The sequence below is a fragment of the Mchenga conophoros genome, linkage group LG22 (assembly GCF_057382185.1).
Source record: "Mchenga conophoros isolate Kocher_MC1m ecotype Shallow Benthic linkage group LG22, M_conophoros_male_GT1.1, whole genome shotgun sequence".
Taxonomy (NCBI): Eukaryota; Metazoa; Chordata; class Actinopteri; order Cichliformes; family Cichlidae; genus Mchenga; species Mchenga conophoros.
The window spans coordinates 9,147,074-9,172,252 of record NC_140546.1 but is presented as its reverse complement, the minus strand read 5'-3'; the positions used below and the strand labels follow the sequence as shown (position 1 = coordinate 9,172,252).

General features: G+C 37.7%; 2 protein-coding genes across 3 annotated transcripts; both read right to left on the bottom strand.

Annotated features, from left to right (window-relative positions):
• Positions 1 to 6,230: 6,230 nt before the first annotated feature.
• On the bottom strand, positions 6,231 to 12,844 carry LOC146548761 (C-type lectin domain family 4 member E-like). 2 transcript variants are annotated; one of them, XM_085262378.1, is made up of 9 exons: positions 12,796 to 12,844; positions 9,094 to 9,183; positions 8,888 to 8,962; positions 8,251 to 8,373; positions 7,865 to 7,942; positions 7,629 to 7,694; positions 7,368 to 7,519; positions 7,128 to 7,252; positions 6,231 to 7,035 (listed from the first exon to the last, which is right to left on the bottom strand). In XM_085262378.1, exons 3-9 carry the CDS (start codon positions 8,916 to 8,918, stop codon positions 6,831 to 6,833), a joined length of 780 nt encoding a protein of 259 aa, XP_085118504.1. In that variant the 5' UTR covers positions 8,919 to 8,962; positions 9,094 to 9,183; positions 12,796 to 12,844; the 3' UTR covers positions 6,231 to 6,830. The 2 variants fall into 2 exon arrangements, with proteins under 2 accessions (XP_085118504.1, XP_085118505.1); XM_085262379.1 differs by lacking the exon at positions 12,796 to 12,844 and having other exon boundaries at positions 9,098 to 9,183.
• A 5,888-nt stretch (positions 12,845 to 18,732) lies between these two features.
• Positions 18,733 to 23,404, bottom strand: LOC146548760 (C-type lectin domain family 4 member E-like). The gene is made up of 8 exons (XM_085261963.1): positions 23,262 to 23,404; positions 22,993 to 23,073; positions 20,867 to 20,980; positions 20,585 to 20,662; positions 20,434 to 20,499; positions 20,173 to 20,324; positions 19,933 to 20,057; positions 18,733 to 19,840 (listed from the first exon to the last, which is right to left on the bottom strand). Exons 1-8 carry the CDS (start codon positions 23,323 to 23,325, stop codon positions 19,636 to 19,638), a joined length of 885 nt encoding a protein of 294 aa, XP_085118089.1. The 5' UTR covers positions 23,326 to 23,404; the 3' UTR covers positions 18,733 to 19,635.
• Between the last annotated feature and the right edge of the window lie 1,775 nt (positions 23,405 to 25,179).

Below are 25,179 nucleotides of genomic sequence, written 5' to 3'. Positions count from 1 at the left end.
TTAGCATCTACAACTAGGACCAATTTAGAAATACCAGTTAATCAAAATTGCAGAACAAGTCCCATATAGCCACAAAGAAAAAACACGAAAGCCACATAGAGACACCAGGAAAGTGAGGTGACAGTGCTCACCACTACACCACCATGACGCTTTGGTTATATCCATGGGAATTTGTTTTATTTCAACATAAACACATTATGTTCTAAAATTAGCAATTAATTATTTATTAATTAATAATTAATGTTTTTTTTCTATAAGTAACTGGTGGTTGTTTGATGACCACTCAGCTCTGACTGAAGCGTCCTGTTGATTTACCATCACATTAATGTTCTTACTTTCTGTGGACAACTCGTCATACACAGACTTCAGAATTAGTCCAAGAATGTCACGGTACTGGACCATGAGGCCCAGGGTTTAAGTTCTAATGCACATTTTTGTATCCACATGTGTAGTTTAACGCATCTAGTTGTTTTCTAGTTTGCAGTTTAGTCCTTGGTTTCTTAGTCCCTTTTGTCATCTCTCCTTGGTCCGTGTGTCTACCTGTCATGTTTCATGTCTCTGGTTAGGTTAAGTTCATGTTCTATCTCCATGTCTCTGTGTTTCCTGTTTTATTTTGAAAGAGTCTGCTGTTCTTTGTTCATTGTAGTTAGTGTTACTCTCCCCTGTATTGTCATTATGTTTCCTTCTAGTCAGCTGTGTTCTCATGTGTCTCCACTTCCCCTGATCACCTCATGTGTGTATTTAAGTCCTCAGTCTTCCTTTGTTCGTCGCCGCGTCGTCTGTTCAACTCCCCCCATGTTACGGCAGGTTACAGGACTCTGTGCTGGTCATGTCCATGTTGCTTCCGTGTATACGTTTCATAGTTCTTTGTTGTTCCAGCACAGAGTCCTGGGCCCTATTTCAGGAAGCCGGTTTAGAGCAAAATCTGACTAAGTATACCCTGAGTTAACGAAAACTCTGGTTTTTCGGTTTCACAAAGCGAGTTCAGCTGCAGCCTGAGTGAGTCACTATGACGACACACTCCGTGAAGCTAACCTGCCCCCTAGCAGGTTTACTACAACTAACCCTGACTGTCCCCGCCTCTTTGTCGGAAACCTGACAGTAGGAAGTGTCAGACATGGCGTGCCCCTTCCTTGAAGAGCCAGTAGATCTTGAAGCCCAAATACTCCGCAGAGCTCTCCGCCGGGAGAGAGTGATCAGAGCGCGTATGGACATTTTATCATTTCCTGATGATTTCCTGTGCGAACGTTACCGTTTCTCAGCACAATCAATAAGTTATTTGGATAACATCCTCAGGCCATATATTGCGCATGTGACACATCGCGGACATGCGCTCAGTCCATTACATATTCTTTGTACCGCACTCCGTTTCTTTGCAAACGGGAGCTTTCTGTACAATATTGGTGACGCTGAGCACGTTTCCAAGGCTACCGTCTGTCGGGCAGTCAGGAATGTTACAGTAGCACTGAAACGTCTCCTGCACTCGTTTGTGGTGTTCCCTGGTCATAGACCCACAAGATTCATCAAAGAGGGATTCCACAAAATTTCAGGTATCAGGATGAACAAAACTCAATGCATGATGTGGTGATACGTGAACTACCACTCAAATGGTACATAAATTTCCAGGGTTCCCAGGCGTGATTGGCTGTACAGATGGCACCCACATTCCAATCATTGCACCCTCAGCAAATGAAGGAGACTATGTGAACAGGAAGTCCTTCCACAGCATCAATGTACAGGTACATAATTCCCTGTAGCATTTCACACCAACAAGTGATGGCATCATGGTAATGGATGCCAATATGTGTTCTCTGCACTGTGTAGATCATATGTGATGCTGCCAACATCATCACAAATGTGGAAGCCAAGTGGCCAGGCTCTGTACATGACTCACGAATCTTCCGGGAATGTACACTGAGCACCAAATTTGGTGGGTCGAAGTAACTGTGAAATATACAGAGACCAATTGCCACAGGGACGTTTGCACTGACATGTATTCTTCTGTCCTAGGAGAGTTCACTGGCCACCTGCTTGGTGATAGGGGGTACCCATGTCTACCCTATTTGCTCACCCCTTACCCTGACCCTGAACCGGGCCCACAGCAGCGTTATAATCTGGCCCATTGCAGGACACGGGCCAGAGTTGAAATGACCATCGGAATGCTCAAGGCCCGGTTCCAGTGCCTTCGTAGACTCAGGGTCACCCCAGAAAGGGCATGTGACATCATTGTGGCATGTGTGATCCTACACAACATTGCCACGATTAGAGGTGAACACTGTCCAGCTGAACCAGACATCAGCAGTGATCCACACGATGAACATCCTGACCCACCCACGAACGTACAGGATGGAAGAGCAGTCAGAGACACCATATGCCACAACCATTTCCTGTGACCCATCACCCCAACATGTTACATGACAAATACACAGATACTGTGGTCAACTGGCTTTATTGGTCACCCTGTATGTCCTGTACACAAAGTATAAATGCGTATATTAGTATGTTGTACAAACACTGACATGATTCGTCCATCTATGATCACTCCACCCACCCTTAACTGTTGTTCCAGCAGTACAATCTCCAGCTTCGACTTTTGGATCTGCAGCTGGAGGTGCACCATTTCCATGTCGCACTTCTGTATCTTCCTGGCCAGATATGTCTTATACAGCTGCTTTACAGGAAGCTATTGCAACAAAGGACATAGCATTGGCATCCATAGTACATGCCTACTTAGGTTGGTTGTAAATCAGTGCTGGACAACCCACTGTGGTAAGGTTTGTTGTAGGAGTGGCTGGACCCTCTTCCTCTTCATTTCCAGCATCACTCTGCCAGGGACATAGTAAGTCCATGGTGTCATCATAGTACCACATTGTAGTCAGTTGTTATATTTTCCACTGTACGCTGTATACCTCATAGTGTGGCTCTGTTGCGGCCTCCTCTGTAGCAGCTGTCACTGTTTCGTCATCATATGCCTGTGGTGGAGACATTTAACAACATTGCTGTTCTACTGTTGACACATGTAGTCTGTGGAGTATTACGAGTACTCACGACTGCATGTCGGTCTGGCTCAACAGGGGGCTGCACCAGATGCAGTACACCATCACCATCAACTGGAAGTATATGGGGTTCATACAGGTCACTCATGACTTATGTGGGCGCAAATGGCAATTACCAGACATACCAATCACCATACACCTCATTGTCAGTATGCTCTCAGAGACAACCGACACTGAGGGAAGGCAAAATCAGTAGGTGTCAGGGTGGAAACGCTTTTATGAGCTTTATGTTGCATTAAGGTATATGTTCATATGTTACTCTTATTGGGAAAAGTACGAAATGTACTACTTGCTCTGTCTCTGGGAACAGGGAGCTCACCCTGTGAGAGGTTAACACACACACACACGTATGCAAAATTAAAGGACACTGCTATGCTCTTCATAAAGACGTACCACTGCAGCTCGGTGTGTGTGAGTCTCTCCCTGGGCCCTCACCCGTGCAGCACGTTAACAGTTTCCAAGTGTCTCAGTGTTGTTTATTCACCTGACTGTTTGATAACTGTCATTCTCTGACAGTAGGACAATAACTTCACTACGACATAGTTCATTTTGGTCAAGGTGACTGTGCAGAATGGATGTATGCACGCCATGTATTGTTTTGGATTTACCCCTTATGTAGGCACTTGTGTCTTGTGGGGTTATTGCCACAGAGGATGTGCCTCTGCATTATAATCAGAATCAGAAAGGGGTTTTATTGCCAAATGTTGAGCAGGCTGCTGCGGTACTTGCGAAACATATTGTAAGACAAACACTTACATAAACATAAAAATTTAAATTAAAAGTGCTAAGCAGATTGATATATAAATGTATGCACACACAGAGTCATGTGTTTGTTGTGGGAACAGTACTTATGGTTATTGTTCATGAGTCCAACAGCAGCGGGACGAAATTGTTGTTATGGCGAGAGGTTCTTCAGCTGAAGGCAGCCGAAGAAACATGTATTCTGTAAAAATTAATAGTTTACTCATTCTTTGACAAACAGAAGAATGTTTCCTTGCCCCTTCGCTTAAGCTTTTAGAAACAATAATTGTATAACATCTTGTGGTTTACTGTTCAAATTATGGGGAAGTGATTGGGTGTGGCGGGGTCCTCTCCTAAACTTCTCCCAAACAAATGCAGGTGCACAAAAGATTATTTACATAGAAAATAAACAACTGACTTAATTCAAAACAAAACAAACATCTATATATGTAAACAAAACAAGCGGCTGAGCCAGTCTGCATGTTACCCTCACTGTAACATCTCACAGAATGCCCCCGGTAGGCCCTGACTAGTGATGTTCGAATACTTGAGAATCACTTTACTGACTGACTCACTGACTCATCCCTGTTGCTGTTAGCAAACTAATTCCATTAGTAGAACTATATCTAGCTTATAATTAAAATTGTGGGGGGGGGTGGGGGGAAACAACAGACAGATTCTTAACAAAAGCATTTCTGCTCTGAACTGGAAGAAAAAACCCTGAGTAGAAGCTCACATCAAGACAATAGCTCCTCAGTTCACAGTAGCATCGCTCAGCTAACATGCTAACAGCACATTTGAGTTACTCACCCCCTCCCTTGCTGTGCTCAATCATAGCGAATCACTCAGGACTCACTAACTATGGGCTCAAAATGTGGTCATAAATATTTTGTACTTGTAAATCAGGATTTGTATGTGTGAAAAAGATTTGTGTGCGTGTGTGTGTGTGTGTGTGTGTGTGTGTGTGTGTGTGTGTGTGTGTGTGTGTGTGTGTGTGTGTAAAAAAGATTTCTATGTGTACAAAGAATTTTTTTTGCCCTCTACTGCTGAGTCTGTCAGTCTGATCCACAACTTGTCATCTTCATTCATGATGTTTCTCATTCTTCTCTCCAGAAATGTCTGAACAGAAACAGTTGAGGAAATGACCTCACTGGAAATATCTGTGTAGGTTCTGAGTCACACAGGTCGTGGTAGAAGCAAGCTTAGTTTAGGTTAAATTTAGGACATTTTTTAAACTCCAGTCTCTTTCTTCCCGAGCTCCTTGTTGGATTTTTCTGTGCTGAGATGATGAAACATAACAATGTGATTTAATGCATAAGAACATGAACCCTCATGCTGGTTCATGTTCAGCTCAACATTTAGCTCTACATTAATCTCTGCTTTATTAGAAGTTCAGTAAGATTCTTGTTACAGAAACTTAACAAAATTAAAATAACAAAACTCTTTCAAATTATGTAAAAATGCTCTATTTAATTTATCAATGACTTAATAAGTTGTATTTTCTAATAAATTTGGTGCTGTAACAGAAATTCCCCAACTTATATTAAAATGTTGATCAAAAACAGTAAAGAAATGTGAATACTGTACAAGTTTACAGTTTTTTATTTACAGCTTTATTTTTGAGACCTTCCAATTGTTTTAATGTTTCTTTGTCTCTCATGTGTTCAAATGCTGATTAATAAATTTAATAAACAAAGATTTTGTTAATTACAACATAATAAAACAAAAAGATCTTAGAACAGCATTGGAAAAAAGTGATACGATGATCAGCTGGAACTTAAAATAAATAAATAATGAGACATTTTTTCTGTCCTCTCTTCTCTATGGTCGAGGTTTAGAATTACAGATGTGTTTAGCAGATTAGACAGTGGGTTTTTTGCCACTATTTGAATTATCAAATAATTTATTAGTAATAATTAATTTATTAATGTATAAATCAATAAAAGACAATCAAAGTAATTTGAAACTAAATAAGTATAATAAATGTATAATAAACTAAAGTGATTTGGAAATGAATTTACTGAAACATATTTTATTCATTTATCTTTATTCATTATTAAATCTTAAAATGCTTATTTTAATGTGCATGATCTCCCAGTCATCTGTATAAAGGTACAGTATCTACAGGTCTGAATGTCTAGGATACTATGGGCAGAACTTTGTGCCAGACCTGGAAGCGCCCTCTTGTGGTGTAACTTAGGATCGCACTCCACTTAAAATTAAAAATACACTTGAAATCTTAAAATTAAGATCCTTCTTTAACAATTGATCAATTGATTAATATCTATTAATAATATGTAATGATATCTAATGATTTATAATTTGTCGCCGGTTTTGCTTCAGATCCTGGATGCCCCCCTCCCCCCGCAAAAAAAAGTGGGTTAACACAAGAAGCCGACAGGATTTTACAACAACAGCAAATGTTCTGTTGCTCGTTTAATTTCTTGTCATTCAAACACACATTTGAAAAAAAAAACAACAGCAGTACCACACTGTCAGAGGTTTTTCAGGAGTCACAGATGTGAGAGTTAAGAAATGTGTATCATTTACCACATTTACAAACAGCTTCTCACACTGAAAACTCTGAGAACCACAGCCTCCTTTTCTTGTACTGGATGACTCGATGTTAAATGTTGCATTCTTATTTTTAACAACACTGACGTGAATTACTTATTCCATTGTAACACTTCACGTCTTTCTTTCTTCGTTCCTTTCGTTTTCCTGTAAAAGTGATAATAAATAATTCATAGGTTCTTCTGTTATATGATGTACTCATTGATTCAGTATCCAAAATACTTTTTAACTTTCTAGATGGCTTTAAGTTTACAAAACAGGATCATTTATTATTTTATTATAAAAATTAATGAATTTCACAGGTGCTCCCACATTTCTTGTTTGTGTTAATCGCTTCAAAACTAAAAAGTATCAGATCAAAATATTACTCATGTTGATTTTACTGTGTTCATTTTGTTTCTGTTTGTGGCATTATTTTAATAATTGCATCACTTCATCCTGGTGTTTCATATGTGAATTTCAGTCACATACTTTTTTAAACTTTCCTCTTACTCCTGCTTTCTCACAAATACTTCTGTGAGGCTTTGAGCAAAATGCATCAAACCAACACTTCAGATTATCAGCTCTGCCTTTTTCTCCCATCCTCACACAGTCCTCTCCATCAGGATGTTCTTCATGTGTCCCTGTCCAATTGTCTGGCTCACCTTTGATCCAAAACGTCAAACTAAGAGTTGAAGAACAAAAATAATTGGTTTAGTAAAAACAGATAACTTTAATTCTGGAAATGAAAAAAATATATTTTCACAACAAACAAACCGTTGATGCAGGTGTGATCCATCCACCCACAACCATCTGCCCTCTACTGCTGAGTCTGTCAGTCCGATCCAGAACTTGTCCTCAGCCTCAGTCATTACATCTCTCAGTCTTCTCTCCAGGAGCCTCTGATCAGGAAAAGAAGATGAAAATGACTTTGTTAGACTTTTCTGTGCTGAGAAGGTGAAACATAAAGATGTGATATAACATGTGAGAACATGAACCTGCAGCAGTGTTTCATACCTGCTCCTCTCTGCTGTCTATCTTAACCAGGTCTCCTCCTTTAGCTCTACATTCATCTCTGCTCTGTTCCCAGGATGATTTACTGGTGGAGAAGTAATAGCACTTTCCTCCATGTAGCTCCCAGCCTTCTTCACATTTATAACAAGGATCATCTTTGAAGAGATTACAGCAACGACTTCAGTCAGGTGGAAGAAATCACTGTTCATGTTTGTGTGAGCTTAGCTTGAAGTTTGTGTCTCAGAGACAAAATCCATAACTTACCTATTACTTTAGGTGCTGGACAGGTCGGCTGCACCGTGCTGCATGGTTTTATCTTAGAGAGAGTCTCTGTTAGAATAAAGAATAAAACAGTCATCAGTCATTCATCATCTATTTTTATCTAAAGTTTGAATTAAAAACAAATAATCATTTACATGAAGTAAAAAAGGCCCAGTCAGCTGTGTGTCATGAGTTTGATTTAGACTGAAGGTTAGAAACAATCAGCTGTATATGCTTACCTGTCAGATTACTTTCACACTTCATTTTGTGATGTTTCAGGTTTTCGAGCTCGTTTTTCGTTCTAATTTTGTCAAATGCTGATTAAAAAAGAACAAATAAACCAGTCAGTCAGTGAGGTTTGTTTACACTGAAAGGATTTTTGTAGCTTTGTGTTTTCAGTGTTTCTTTAGTTACTGCTGATTTAAAAATGAGAGAAACAGACAGATTTTTCAGAAAACAAGAAAAACACTGAAAAGTTGGACACATCTTTAATTTGCTGCAACATGATTAAAACGGAGCCAGTGTGCCAATCTGCAGTGTTTTACACCTTCACTGTAAATATTTTTCTCATCAGATTATTGATTTTTTTAAGTTAAGTAAGACGAAGGAAAACACACAAACTGACAGAGACGATAAATAACGATGAGAGCAGCTGCCAGCAGGATACAGAGAACCACCAGTGCCACTCTCTCTGTGGTGACCTTTGACCCTCTGTTTGATTTTTCATGCCGAGAGTCAGGAGCTTCACCTGATGAACATTTAGAGGAGACACAATGTGAGAGTTCAGAAAAGTGTGTATTTATCAGTTACAACAGTTTAAACAGTTTGTCATGCTACAATATTTTAGTACTATTAAAGTACACTGAACTGTAGTGAGTGTCAATACAAGAACATTAAAGATGATTAAGATGCTTTGAACAGGAAACACTTGAGTTAAAACATGTTAACATGTCACACATCCTTTTGGTCAGTTCCTGTTTTTGTTTTTGCTCTTCACATCTTCATTTTGCTTTTAAACATTCTTTCTTCATCAATTACTTTTGACTGTTACATTTCTGATTTATGCAATAAATAAAGAAAAATAATTGATATGATTAAATAATGAATGTGGGCTCTACATATTTTTAAGTCATATACATATAATGTTGTTCTGTTCCAGCACAAACATCATAACTTTAATCAAAAGTCTGATGATGATCACTCAGATGTGACTGAAGCTCCGTCACCTTCCTGTTGTTTTACCACCACATTAATGTTCTTACCGTCTATGAAGCTCTGCGGACGACTCATCATGCTGAAACTTCAAGATCCTGACTTCAGACGTAATCCAACAGTCTCTGAATCACAAAACACAACAAAATGTTGAAATTATGTTTCCTTTATTATTTATCATAGATTCAATTCTTTATACATTTAATAGAAACTAAATGTAGCTGAGCTTTGATGCTTAATTTAATTGCTTCCTTACTCACTGTGGCTTCTGTTTTACAGCTTAAAAATCCCTGTTGGCCTGTTCCTAAAGAGGAGGGAGGAGGCTTCATCTACAGTCTGGCTCCACCTGTCAGAATAACTGCTGTTTTTATAACTGAAGGAAGGTTTCTTTTTTTATTATTGAAATATCTGTCCCTGTGGTACATTGTGCTGATCTCTTGCATACAAATGCAACAACAGTTTTATGAGTTGTATCACATTTGCAGGCGGTTAAAAGGAAGATAAAAATAAAATGTATTAAAACAGAACAAAATGAGGAACTGCCCATGAGATGAGGTGATATTTTAGGGCGTTGTTAAAATAGTTGTTTCACAAATTTGGCACAACCTAAAGGTTTCTCAACAATCAAGCCTTTTACACAGTCCTGAACCATCCACCCACAAATATCTGATCTGATCCACAACTTGTCATCTTCATTCATGATGTTTCTCATTCTTCTCTCCAGAAATGTCTGAACAGAAACAGTTGAGGAAATGACCTCACTGGAAATATCTGTGTAGGTTCTGAGTCACACAGGTCGTGGTAGAAGCGACTGGAGTTTTTTAAGTTTAGGAAATTTTTAATTTTTAAAAATACTCTATTTAATTTATTAATGGCTTAATTAGTTGTATTTTCTAATAAATTTGATGCTGTACCAGAAATCCCCCAACTTATATTAAAATGTTGATCAAAAACACTAAAGAAATGTGAATACTGTCAAAACAAGCATTTAGGGCATAGGTGTCAAACTCTGGCCCGCGGGCCAAATTTGGCCTGCAGCCTAATTACATTTGGCCCGTGAAGCCATACCAAATTACTATTAGAGCTGGCCTACTGGTATTATACAGCTAATATATATATTGTTTAGTATTAAGCTTTGCTTGTTCCATATTCAGTTTTTCAGCAAAACGTGTTTGAGTACATAAAAAAAGATTCATTCTTATATTTGGAGGAATAAATATATTTCAATAAATATTAACGTTAGCCCGCGACTTTGTTTCAGTTTTGAATTTTGGCCCACTGTGTATTTGAGTTTGACACCCCTGATTTAGGGGGTCAGTCATGACAAGTTTTACAGATTTTTATTTACAGCTTTATTTTTGAGACCCTTGAGACTGTTTTTTAAATGTTTCTTTGACCCTCATTTGTTCAAATGCTGATTAATAAACTGGATAAACAGAAATGGTATGCTGATCATCTGGAACTTAAAATAACTAGATAATAAGACTTTTTTTTCTGACACCTCTGCTCTGTGGTCGAGGTCTAGAATTGCAGATGTGTTTAGCAGATTATAATTATCTATAATTATCACAGTCTAAAGTCATTAAGTATAATAAATGTATAATAAACTAAAAAAGAAAACTTGGAAATGAATTTTCTAAAACGTATTTTATTCAATTAATTTTATTTATTAATAAATCTTGAAATACTTCCTAGTCATCCATATCAGGGTACAGTATCTACAGGTCTGAATGTCTGGAATACAAATTGTCAAGGACCTCGGTCTGAGTGACCCAGGGTCGATGAGCAGTTTGGACTTGTTTATATATTTGCTGGTTTGTGGCTTGTGTCCCTGGTTTTCAGGTTTGTGTGTATAGGTATTTGTGTGTGCGTGTGTGCGCGTTCCAGAGGTCTGGTTTTCAGGCACCATCAGGCCTGGTGGGTGTGTCCCGTTGGGAGGTTGGCCACACCTGAGGAGGATGATCACACACACCTGCAGCTGACCAGGATTGTCGACAGAGGTACATAGCAGTGTGGCTGAGTTCTCCTCGACGCTGGGTTGTTGTGTGACCACCCGTCAGTGTTTTCAGCATAATCAGTGAGTGTTAGTCTGTTGATAATTAGGTGTGTGCTAACAGCTGCCTCTGTGGATTTTCCAGCAGGAGTGCGGGAACGAGAAGGCAGTGAGCATGAGTATCACGGGAGCAGAGATACAGAAGGGGAATCAGGGCACACAGGGATTCTTTGTTGTGCAATTATTTACTACAATGTGTTAGTAAATAACTTTGTTGGTTTAGGGCACTGTGCATATTTACTTTAAGTTACCTGGTAATTCAAAAAATGGAGAAACTTTTTACATGGTTGTAAATCTGTTTGAACAAAGCTGTGGTCATTTTTTTTTAACTTTATCAAATACTTTGCCAAGAACATTACTTAAGTATTATTATTATTATTATTATTATTATTTAATATGTTAAAGTATTATTACTAACCCTAAAAAAACGTGTGTAAAGTTCCTTTGACTTTTAAATTTGTTGGATAGAAAATATATTTAACTCAAAATGTAATGAACCAACTCATAATTTTTACCATCACAAAAGGTGCCAAGTGCTACACACACAAACAATTTTAAATAAAGAAAATAACTGAATTATTATGTTAATATACATAGATGTGTATATATCTATGAGCAGGTACCTACTGAAACATTAAGCATTAAGGTGTTTGAGTGTTGTTTAAATGTTTATAGCCTGGCACAGGCTTTCTAGCTCAGCTAAACAGTTGGGGATGTTTTTTCTGCTACTTTTTATCTCATTCAGTGTTCATTGATACTAAAATATCAAATCAAATCAATTTTATTTCTATAGCACATTTAAATGCAACAGCATTGACCAAAGTTCTTCACAATTAGTTAAGAACATGAGAAAACAATCGAAAAACAAATACAGATAATTGAGATGAGGCAATGACAACGTGCAACATAAAAACAAAACAAACGTAACAAAAAAAGTCTGATGGTACTCAAAGTGAACTTGAATTAAAAGCCAACGTAAAAAAGTGAGTTTTAAGACACGATTTGAAAGACTGAAAGACTCTGAAGTACGAATATCATCTGGCAAGTTATTCCAGAGTCTAGTCTCCTCTGTGATTCAATCGAGACCTCAGTTGTACTAAGAGCATCTGGCGAGACGATCTCAGTGCTCATTTAGAGTTATACATGTTGAGGAGTTTGCTTAAATAACTGAGTCCCATACCAAGAATCTTAAAATCTCATCAAATCTCAAAAATCTGCTAAAACTGGAGTGATTTGTTCATATATTCTAGCACCTGTTAAAAGATGTACAGAATTGCAGTAATCCAGTATAGAAAGGATGAAGCCATGAATAAGTTTTTCTTTATGCTTTGCTTTTGTTTAAGCTTTTCTTGGATTTTTCCTAATAACTCAAAGACCACTAACTCAGCTAAAAGTTAGTAAAATTTAACTGAGAACTTCACAAGGAAGCTAAAAACAGACACTGCACTTCCTCGTCAGCAATACGCCTGCGGAGTATGAAGTAGATACACAAAGACAATGCACAAACACACACATACAAATAAGGAGATGACGGACTTCAGAGCCACTTCTTCACTTTGACTCTACAGTAAAAAGGCAAATCTTGTCTTCAGTTTGTTTCTCTCAGCAATTAACAAACACAACAACAACAGTGAGAGACATAATAAGCATTCTCATAATGGACACTGACTGGACTCATAGGTCATACTCATGTTTATTTCTGCTCTTTACCTACCAGGCAGCCCTACTGTGGCAAATCACACTTAAGGTCTTAACTTCAGAGTAACAGCCTCTGCAACAAAAACACAAAACTAGATTGCAGACTGGTGTGGTTTGAATACTCATGGCTGCTGGTAAAATGTGAGTTTATAACTTCACTATATTCACATTAAACTAAAATGCAGCAAACAGAATAAAAGGATTTACCATTTACCTTTCTGTCTCCTTTGGTAAAGTTCACACCAGGGCAAAGTTCTGCAGACATTCAGACATTTTACAGCTTTGTCAGCATCACTGACAATAGACAACACTGAAAAATGAGGAGGGCTTATAAACTGCCTCACTTCCTCAGAATCTGACTTTTTTTAAACTATGGGTAATTCACTTCCCTTTCTGCGCTGAGAAAAAAAACACTAATCTTTCATATCATCACCACATCACTTGCTGATATACAGAATACCTTACTAATGTTGAACTGCTCGTGGAAACATGCATTAAGACTGAACTAGGAAGAAGTAAAGAAAGAAAAAAAAAACCCACACCACTAATCAACCAGAGGGACTGGTTTTTTTCTTCAGTTATTTCTGTGTTGCAAAATATGTTGTATGAAAGCATTTATATGGCCTCAATTTGTGGTGATAAATATTTTGTTCTTGTAACCTTGTAAACAAAAATATCAGATTTTTTTTTTTTTTAGGTCTGTTTACGAATACAACGTGTTTGTTATTCTGGCCTTTGTTCACCCCGGAGTTAAAACTTTCAGTTTAGTCACAATAAATTCACCTTGACTCATAAATTGACTTCTGGGTTTGGCTTTGAGGACCCTTTTAACCCTTATGTTGCGTTCCTGTACCCCTAGACTGGAACGTAACATAAAGTAATGGATAATTGCTATGGATCTGTAAAACTTGGACATAAATAACATGAAAGGTAGATGTAGAAGTGAGATCAAAGGTCAAATGTGACACGATATTTGGATTCAAACTATTTACAATCCCTATGTACCAACATTATTTCCTAAATTTTGCCAATAAACATAAAGGCAGTATATTTTTAAGCATAGTTGTAAAGATTAAACATGTTTTATGAAAGTTTGACATTATTTGACCTTGAAGAAGACTCCAGAGGTCGAAAGTAATCTGATATTTAGAATCCCCATGTATCATTCACAGTATCCCAATATGCTGTCAATACAAACATTGCACTTGCATTCACACACATGCAAAAGCACAATCTCCTTGGTGGAGAAAAAATATCAAATCTGAAATTGATATTCTTACTTACCATTGTCATGGTCCTGGGCCATGTGGGCCCAGTATTCTTAGTTTCTTGTATTTTTTGTATTTCGTTCCTTATTTAGGCCATGTTTCCTGAGTTGTCCTGTTGTGTTGTTCCCTAAGTGTTTTCCCTTCGTGACTCTTACCCCCTGTGTGCCCCTCTGTGTATTTATGAGCCCTCGTCTCTCTTTGTGTTTATTCCATGTTTCCCCTGCCCGTTATGTCTATGTTCTTCCTGTGCTCTCTCTCTCCCCTCCTGTCTGAACCCCCGTGTACTTCCTGTTTTACCTTGCCCGTCTCCCGTCAGTGTTGTGTTCACTCCTGCCATGTCTTGTTATGATTATGTGTGTCAGCTGTGCTCCCATGTGTGGCCACTTCCCCTGATCATCCCTCATGTGTATTTAGTCTCTGTGTTTCATGTAGTCTGGGTCGCATCGTCTGTGTTCTCACCTCCATGTTTTCACGGTCAGTCTTTTCAGTGATCATCTTCGTCTCTGAGTTTTCTTAGTTTGTCGCAGTGTTAGTTTTCCCAGTTTAGTTATAGTCTAGTCACGCTATCCCTGCTTTGGTTGTACATGTTGTCTTCAGCCCTAATAAAGGCTCGCTTTCTGTTAAGTTCACTCCCGTCTACTCACTTGTGTACGCACCTGGGTCCATTACACACACCACCGCACGGCCTGTTTCTGCAGACCGTGACAACCATATACTATAGGACATGGAAGACACCACCTTTTTTAGACATTTCCCTACAAATATTTACACACTTGTAGGGTGCACTGTGCTGCATTTTTAAGAGTTTATTACAATACAGTTTTTCTGTACTGCAAAAACACATTTCCTAAAATGTCATCTCTTTATGTCAAAACACTAAACACAAAGTGTAACATTCAAGCTACACTCACATAACCTTTAACACGTCTTGCAAAACCAAACATTTCACCCAAAATTATTTGAACTTTACTCAAAACCAACCACTAGTGCCAAAAGCCACACAAAACCAGCCAATGTGCAAACACAACTTGGCAACGATTACACACTACAAAAATAAATACAAAACACTGTGAAATAGCTGGAAAATAATATTTATCTATTCATTCATTTATTCTTGTTCTCACATTTTACAGTTTTTCACGATTGCTAAGACACATTCCTGGAAAGCTGCTCTCCTGTTCCCCAAACTGTGAACACAAAACCCAATTTCCAAGCTACATTCACTAATCCTCTGATTCTTCTTGCAAAACCAAACTTTTACCTCAAAACAGTTCAATCTGTGCTCAAAACTGAACTATGCCATCAAATTATGCCTCAAGTCAATCTAAATTAAATACTGAGTAGTCACTAAACACTACATAGATAAAAGGAAAATAATGCTCAGGACATGAAGCGGTAGAAATAAATGTTTATTTAGGCTAAATGCATGTTGCAAAAGAAAATACCTGGGCATTTCTTACACTTGTACATAGAAAAGAGAATTTGCCAAAAAACAAAAAACAGAAATCCTGTGCATTTACATGTAGCACTTGTACGTAGAAATAAAGCACACAAGTATAAAAATGAAGTACAAAGGAAAAAGGTGCATTACTCCGCCACAGCATCATTTCTCCGTACTGGGTCAGGCCACAGGACTTCACCTGCATCACAGGCCACATGTTCTCTGGCCAGGCAACGGGGGAAAAAACCCTGGCATGTCGTATCCAGGCTTGACATGGCTCCACACCAATGTCACCACAGGCCAGTTCCATGGCTTGCAGGAGATTTACCCTGGTGTAAGGTTGGCGTTCCTATAACTTCCACCGCCATGAGGAGAAGAATTCTTCAATGGGGTTCAGGAAAGGGGAGTATGGTGGAAGGCAAAGATTGATAAAAGCTTGGTTCATATTGAACCACTTCCTAACCCGGAGGCCTCTGTGAAAACTCAGATTGTCCCAAACAACAACATAAATGGGCAGCTCATCCTGCTGCCCTAACAGAGCATCTCGCATGTGATTGAGGAAGATGAGGGGCTGGTGAGTGTTGTAGGGGCTTTGGCTGGCATGATGGTGGAAAACACCATGATTGCTGGTGGCAGCACACAATGTGACATTGCCACCACGCTGCCCAGGGACACCAACAATGGCCCGTTGGCCAATCACACTACAGCCTCTCCTTCTCCTTGAGATTGAACCCAGCTTCATCCATGCAGATGTATTCATGGAGTTTTTCCATTGCATCCAGTTCAAAAACTCTCTGTAGAAATGTATATATACACATTTTTGTAGGTGATGTAGGCCAACTACAGTAAATCACTACTTACAGTAACCAACATTTATGTGTCTGGATATATACAAACCAATACATACTGGAATCTTTGCTCTTTGACTCAATCAGAGTTGTGTTCAAAGGGCATTCAGTACAGCTGTTTCATGCGCAGTCTGTTGCACTTGAGGACACGGTCTACAGTAGAGAGGCTGACACTGTCGATACCCTCAAAATGCACATGGTCATCAATGATCCTCAGCTGAATTTCACGCAGTTTAATGGTGTTGTTCTTTAGTTGTTTAATTGTGTGGGGAGAACATAGATGTCCTACCACCCCCATGTGGCAGTCTTTCAATTCTACAAAAGAGAAAATGCACTTACAAAAATACATACATGGAATAGGCCTACAAACAGTCAGACTAACCCTCCATTACAGTACCTCAGTACACTGGCATAGTGATGTACTAAAACATGTTTACTGTGGTACAGTATATAGTACAGTCATTGTAAATGTGTAATTGTTGTCAACATTTACATAATATGATGTCAAAAAAGGTAACTACCTGTTCTCTTCTCCAAATCTTCGGATTATGGTGGACACGGTGAATCTACTGATGTTTGGTTGTACCCTTAGTCCGGCCTCCTTCATTGTCATACCATGGACAAGAACATGGTCAATCATAGTAGCTCTGATTTCATCTGATTTTACTGTTCTTTCTCCTCTCTGACCACCTCGACCACCTTGACCTGCTCAGCCTCCTCTCACACGAACTCCTCTTCTTGGATTTCTATCCATTGTAGTGCCTCACAAACCAGTGCTCTGGCTTATATGTACCCTCACATCATTGGCCACAAGTGTGATAAACACACACAAAACCTTCGACTTGTCTTTCAAAACCAAACAATTGACCCAAAACTATTTTACAGTTTTCTGAATTGCTAAAACACTAAAACCCATTGTAAAAACTAAACTGTCAACTATGAAAACTCTTTCATCAAAAAACATTCGTTTCATGGGAATGTTTCTTTCTTAACAACACTTGTTTATTTCTAACATTCTCAAACATCTCAAAGCATGAGCTGAATATTCCTGCTCTCCAGTGTCCGTTTGTGTGGAAACATGAGAAAAAATGTAAACAATCAACACTGAAATTCAATTCAATTTATTTATACAGCACCAAATCACAACAAAGAGTCGCCTCAAGGTGCTTTATATTATAAGTTACACACTTCAAGAATATATACAGAGAAAAACACAACAATCATATGACCCCCTCTGAGCAAGCACTTTAGAGACAGTAGGAAGGAAAAACTCCCTTTTAACAGGAAGAAACCTCCAGCAGAACCAGACTCGGGGTGGGGCGGGGCCATCTGCTGCGACCGGTTGGGGTGGGAGAAGGAAGACAAGACAAAGTATGTTGTGTTGCTGTTGAAGACTGAGACTGAGACTCCTCCTGTCAGAATAACTGCTTTTATTATAACTGATGCAAGGTTTCTTTATTTATTGTTGAAATGTCTGACCCTGTGGTACATTGTGCTGATCTCTTGCATACAAATGCAACAACAGTTTTATGAGTTGTATCACATTTGCAGGCGGTTAAAAGGAAGATAAAAATAAAACGTATTAAAGCAGAACAAAATGAGGAACTGCCCATGAGATGAGGTGATATTTTAGGGCCTTGTTAAAATAGTTGTTTCACAAATGTGGCACAACCTAAAGTTTTCTCAACAATCAAGCCTTTTACACAGTCCTGAACCATCCACCCACAAATATCTGCCCTCTACTGCTGAATCTGTCAGTCTGATCCACAACTTGTCATCTTCATTCATGATGTTTCTCATTCTCTCCAGAAATGTCTGAACAGAAACAGTTGAGGAAATGACCTCACTGGAAATATCTGTGTAGGTTCTGAGTCACACAGGTCGTGGTAGAAGCAAGCTTAGTTTAGGAAGTTTAGGTTAAATTTAGGACATTTTTTAAATGCCAGTCTCTTTCTTCCCGAGCTCCTTGTCGGATTTTTCTGTGCCCCAACTTATATTAAAATGTTGATCAAAAACACTAAAGAAATGTGAATACTGCACAAGTTTACAGTTTTTTATTTACAGCTTTATTTTTGAGACCTTCCAATTGTTTTAATGTTTCTTTGTCTCTCATGTGTTTAAATGCTGATTAATAAATTTAATAAACAAAGATTTTGTTAATTACAGCATAATAAAACAAAAAGATCTTAGAACAGCATTGGAAAAAAGTGATACGATGATCAGCTGGAACTTAAAATAAATAAATAATGAGACATTTTTTCTGTCCTCTCTTCTCTATGGTCGAGGTTTAGAATTACAGATGTGTTCAGCAGATTAGACAGTGGGTTTTTTGCCACTATTTGAATTATCAAATAATTTATTAGTAATAATTAATGTATTAATGTATAAATGAATAAAAGACAATCAAAGTAATTTCAAAGTAAAGAAGTATAATAAATGTATAATAAACTAAAGTGATTTGGAAATGAATTTACTGAAACATATTTTATTCATTTATCTTTATTCATTATTAAATCTTAAAATGCTTTATTTTAATGTGCATGATCTCCCAGTCATCTGTATAAAGGTACAGTATCTACAGGTCTGAATGTCTAGGATACTATGGGCAGAACTTTGTGCCAGACCTGGAAGCGCCCTCTTGTGGTGCAACTTAGGATCGCACTCCACTTAAAATTAAAAATACACTTGAAATCTTAAAATCAAGATCCTTCTTTAACAATTGATCAATTGATTAATATCTATTAATAATATGTAATGATATCTAATGATTTATAATTTATTACTGGTTTTGCTTCAGATCCTGGATGCCCCCCTCCCCCCGCAAAAAAAAGTGGGTTAACACAAGAAACCGACAGGATTTTACAACAACAGCAAATGTTCTGTTGCTCGTTTAATTTCTTGTCATTCAAACACACATTTGAAGAAAGAAAAAAACAACAGCAGTACCACACAGTCAGAGGTTTTTCAGGAGTCACAGATGTGAGAGTTAAGAAATGTGTATCATTTACCACATTTACAAACAGCTTCTCACACTGAAAACTCTGAGAACCACAGCATCCTTTTCTTGTACTGGATGAATCGATGTTAAATGTTGCAATCCTATTTTTAATAACACTGACGTGAATTACTTATTCCATTGTAACACTTCACATGTCTTTCTTTCTTTGTTTCTTTTTCCTGTAAAAGTGATAATAAATAATTCATAGGTTCTTCTGTTATATGATGTACTCATTGATTCAGTATCCAAAATACTTTTTAACTTTCTAGATGGCTTTAAGTTTACAAAACAGGATAATTTATTATTTTATTATAAAAATTAATGAATTTCACAGGTGCTCCCACATTTCTTGTTCGTGTTAATCGCTTCAAAACTAAAAAGTATCAGATGCAAAATATTACTCATGTTGATTTTACTGTGTTCATTTTGTTTCTGTTTGTGCCATTATTTTAAAAATTGCATCACTTCATCCTGGTGTTTCATATGTGAATTTCAGTCACATACTTTTTTAAACTGTCCTTTTACTGCTGCTTTCTCACAAATACTTCTCTGAAGATTTGAGCAAAATGCATCAAACCAACACTTCAGATTATCAGCTCCGCCTTTTTCTCCCATCCTCACACAGTCCTCTCCATCAGGATGTTCTTCATGTGTCCCGTTCCAATTGTCTGGCTCTTTGATGCTCCAAAACTTCAAACTAAGAGTTGAAGAACAAAAATAATTGGTTTAGTAAAAACTGATAACTTTAATTCTGGAAATGAAAAAAATATATTTTCACAACAAACAAACCTTTGATCCAGTGGTGATCTGTCCACCCACACCCATCTGCCCTCTAATGCTGAGTCTGTCAGTCCGATCCAGAACTTGTCCTCATCTCTAGTCATTACATCTCTCAGTCTTCTCTCCAGGAGCCTCTGATCATGAAAAGAAGATGAAAATGACTTTGTTAGACTTTTCTGTGCTGAGAAGGTGAAACATAAAGATGTGATATAACATGTGCGAACATGAACCTGCAGCAGTGTTTCATACCTGCTCCTCTCTGCTGTCTATCTTAACCAGGTCTCCTCTTTTAGCTCTACACTCATCTCTGCTCTGTTCCCAGGATGATTTACTGGTGGAGAAGTAATAGCACTTTCTTCCATGTTGCTCCCAGCCTTCTTCACATTTATAACAAGGATCATCTTTGAAGAGATTACAGCAACGACTTCAGTCAGGTGGAAGAAATCACTGTTCATGTTTGTGTGAGCTTAGCTTGAAGTTTGTGTCTCAGAGGCAAAATCCATAACTTACCTATTACTTTAGGTGCTGGACAGGTCGGCTGCACCGTGCTGCATGATTTTATCTTAGAGAGAGTCTCTGTTAGAATAAAGAATAAAACAGTCATCAGTCATTCATCAGGAATGTCTGACCAAATATCAAAGTGTATCTTAAATATTCATACCTGTGAGATTATTATCACACTTCATTTTGTCATCTTCCAGATATTTGACCTTCTTGTTAGTTTTAATTATTTCAAATGCTGATTTAAAAAAGATCAAACAAATACACAAACAAATAAATCAGTCAGTAAACATTTTTCTTTACACTGAAAACATTCTTATAGCTCTGAAAATGTAAAAGACAGTATTTTGGGGAAACATTAAACAGAAGCATTATTCTTCTTAACATTACTTAAAATAATTGATTTTACTTTAAGTCTTATTAAATTCTAATGTTAACTCACTGGTAAAACACAGAGCAATGAGAGCAGCTGCCAGGAGAACACCGAGAACCACCAGGACCACTCTCTCTGAGGTGACCTTTGACCCTTTCCTCACCACAGCTTGTTGAGGATCCTCTGAATAGTGAGAAAAGGAAACACGTTAGAGATGTGAGATGTGGTGTAAATGTGGTTGAGAATTTTATTGAGCTAGATTTTAGATGTTAATGTTCTCACTGTATTTGTACAAAGAACACGATTCACTGGCTCGTTCTTCGAGCTCAGAATCACAGATTTAAAACACACAAACCTCAAAGGTAAACATATGACTTATAAGCAAGACAAACAATAACATATTTGACTGAACCGTAAGAGAGATGAAGAAAAGAGTGCAGGCAGATGAGTATGACAACTCAGGTCGAGTGGTTTAGAGACAAAGTTAGAGAGGTGAGGCTGAGATGGTTTGGACATGTGCAGAGAAGCAACAGTGGTTAAAGTGGACAAAGGATGTTGAAGATGGAGCTGCCAATAAGAATGACCACAGAGAAGATACATGGATGTTGTAAAAGGAGGATGCTAGCAATACGGCCCCTGTCATCACCCCCTAAAGGAAGCAGTCGAAAAAAGATGAAGATTAAGGAGAACGCTGGCTTTGCATTAATTACAGCATCAAAGAAATATATATTTGTTATCCTGAGTGCTTATGTGGAGAGAATTAGGACAGAATCTTTAGCCGGGAATAAACACATATCGGCAGTTTGCATGAAATAATTTTGAAGGAAATTACATTTTTATTAAAAAATAACATGTCAGTAAGAGGAAGTAGGATTTTTAGTAAAGAAGATCTTTTGTACTGCAGATGCCTGATGAGCTATTTCCCAGGCAACTGTATTCTCATACTTGTAAACTTCACAAACATGTTTGTAACAAAGCCTGAAAAATGAAGGAGATGCTTCTTACATGGTTAAAGGTGTAAGAGGGTGCATTTTAACCCAGAGTATGTCCTTTTACTCAACTAACCCCGTAAAGTTTTATTGTCAATATACATCTAACCAAACAGTGGATGAGGACAACAGTTACAAGTCAAAAATATACTGGTAAACTAATTAAAACAAAAATGATATGAAAACTAATCTCCTGGATGAAACTGTGCATCCACTAACTGTCTTATGTGGACTACAAATAAGGAAAAATAAAAAACAATGTTAACAATGTTTAACAATTTTAATTTTTTTAAAAATGAAGTAGAGAGTGAGGAGGAACTGAGGGACAAAGAAAAACGGGTTGCATGGAGCTACAAGTTTCGTTTAGATAAATGAGCAGAGTGTCTGGTCAGAGTCGGTCTTTTGGGGACTAAAATTGACGAATTTTATGCAAATGATCTTTTAGCAGAGAACTGCTCCTCGAGACAACCTCAAACTCAGCACCGCAGTTCCTCTTCTGCAATAAGACGGACCAGTGGTTTCAGAGAAATGTAAAGAAACTGCATCAACATTAACACGCATGCACACACAGAGAAACTAATTTATTTAAAGGAACCACTCCTTCAGAACCACTTCCTCATTTTTTAATTAACTTTTACGTCTCTTTATAATTTCCTCAGTATAAACAAAAAAAGAAACCCCAAATTTTTTTAAAAAAATGGGGAAACTTGTAAATGAGACACTTAAAAAAACGAGTGGGTCTGATGTTGTCAAATTTAATTTACATTAAATTTAGAATAAAGTGTGGTGACAACTCAACTACAATTTTGTTTTTGTTCTTTAATAATTTTATTTCAGCTACTTTTTATACTGACAGCCTCTGATGCTGCAGTAATGTCTATCATTTATCTCATATTCATCATTGTCATCTTTTTGTCTTAAGTACTACTGTAAAAGTTTGGTGTGTTTATGTGTTGCACACATTTTGACCTTCTTTTTAAAATTTACATAAAGCTACAATTTTGGAACAAATGTTCTGCTTTTTTTCTTTTTACTGATTCAGGTGGATGTTTTGTTTTCAACGACAGAGCTCTGTTTGACCAAAAAACACATTTCTGCTTTATTTTAGGAAAAAGTGCTTCCTCTGTTGTCTGTTTACTTAATAACAGACACTAACTGGAGCTCACAGTTAATCCTCCGGTTTATTAATTACTGCTGTTTTCCTACCAGACAGCTCTGCTGTGGATGGCTGAGTCTTTGAGATCTTGATTTCAGAGTAAGTCGAGTCAGTCGATGTGGTAACGGCCTCTGTAATGAAAGATGAAACCGGATTGTTGCACAGCTACCACTGAAAATGGCTGCCAATAAAATGAGCGGCTGTAAAATAAATCACTGTGTTCACATTACACTCACACCTAAGATGTAATATAAACAGCTTTTCAGATTATTCTTTTAGGAATCTTCTACATGTAGTAAGATGACTAGATAAGTCTCACCATTGGCTCTCTTTTTTCCTCTTGCAAGCTTCACATCGGAGTATACTACCTCAGCTTCAGGCATTTTGCTGTGTGTGTGTGTGTGTGGCTGCTGTGTATTAGCAGTTCTAAAAGAGAAGTTTCACAGCATGCAGACAAAAAAAAACCTTCCTCACAAGAACCCACCCAAATCTCTTTTTTTTTTTTAACTTGTGGTAATTTACTTCCTGTTTTGGCGGGATAAAATGAAGTAATCTTCCATTTCAGCTCTGTGATGAATGTGCCATAAAACATCCAGTTTCACAGGAAGGTCACACACATACACGCATATATATATACGTGCGTGTGTGTGTGTGTGTGTGTGTGTGTGTGTGTGTGTGTGTGTGTGTGTGTGTGTGTGTGTGTGACCTGTGAAGCTAGAGTGGCTATTTGTTGCGCACATTTTGTCCTTCTTTTTTAAATTTTATTACAGACAGAAATTGTTTTGGAACATATAAAATTATTTGTTCTACATTTTGTTTTCTTTTTACTGATTCTGTCGCATGTTTTGTTTCCAATGCTCGTGTCTTAAATACACATTTTGTGTTACAGCCTTTTTCCAAAATGCATTAAATTCATTTTCACCTCAAAATTCTACACAATTTTATACAGTTGTCAGCCAGGCATCTAACTATGAAAGAATTACACTCCAAAAGACCCCGGGCTTCTGAAAAAACAACCTGGGCTTAAGCCCAGTAAGCCACCCCCCGCTCCGCCACTGCCGTGGTCGCTCTGACAGAGATCCAGCATTAATCTGTGGATAGAGGAGAAACTTCCAGAAGGACAACCATTTCTAAACTTCACCATTCAGGCCTGTGTGGTAGAAGAAAGACAGTTTTCATTAAAAGGCACATGACAGCTGGGCCGAAATCGCCCAAAAATAGTTGTGCCAAGATTGTGAAATAATTCTCAAAAAGAACTGAGGATCTATTTGCTTCCAAAGATGCTTTAACAAATTATTGAACAAAGGCTGAGAACACTTATACAAATGTTTTGTTGTTGTTTTTTTACTTTTTTTTTCAAGAATTTTAAGCAAAAGTTTGATATAGGGCATAAGTTACAGCCTAGATCAGATGCAGAAGTATAATTCACGTGTTGAACGTTTTTTTGGCAGTTTTATTTATACAGCACCAAAAGTTGCACCAACTGTTGCCTAAATACACTTTATACTGTGAGGTAAAGACCCTGCAGAAACACAAAGAAAATCCCAAAAATCAGATGACCCTATATGAGCAAGCACTTGGTGTCAGTGGGAAGGAAAAACTCCTCTTAACAGGAAGAATCCTTTAGCAGAACCAAGCCCATGAAGGGGCTGCCATCTGCCACGACTGGTTGGGGTGATCAGAGACACTCCTCATCTCTATGTGTTAGCCCTTTGACAGATTGCAACCTTTCCAGGGTGTACCCTGCTTCACACTATGTGGCAACTGGGATATGCCCCAGCAACACTGGATTGGTTAAGAAGAGGATGGTTGGATAAATTATGGAATAATATATTGATATATTAATTATTGTTGTTAAAAGTTTTAACAGTGAACATTTGTGTAAACTTTATGTCAATTTAGTCACAAAAATCAGTAATTCAATTTTAAAATACCATTAAACAATACTATACTAATTATATATTTTAAAAAAAACAATCCGCAAAACAAAAGGAAATGTTTAATTATGAAGGATAAAACAAATAAATGTGTAACCTTTATTTTATGTGGCACTCTAGTGTTCATTCTGGTAAGTTTTTTTTTTTTATTCAACGTCAGTTTCAAGTAACTATGATACTTTTCTGTTGTTGTTTTTTCTGCTTTGTTTATTTGTTTTACAAATTGGCATTTTCAATTGAAGCCCTGTTCGTAAGTTACACAAGGTGTTTTACGAATTCTATCCAATCAGCTGGCACAGG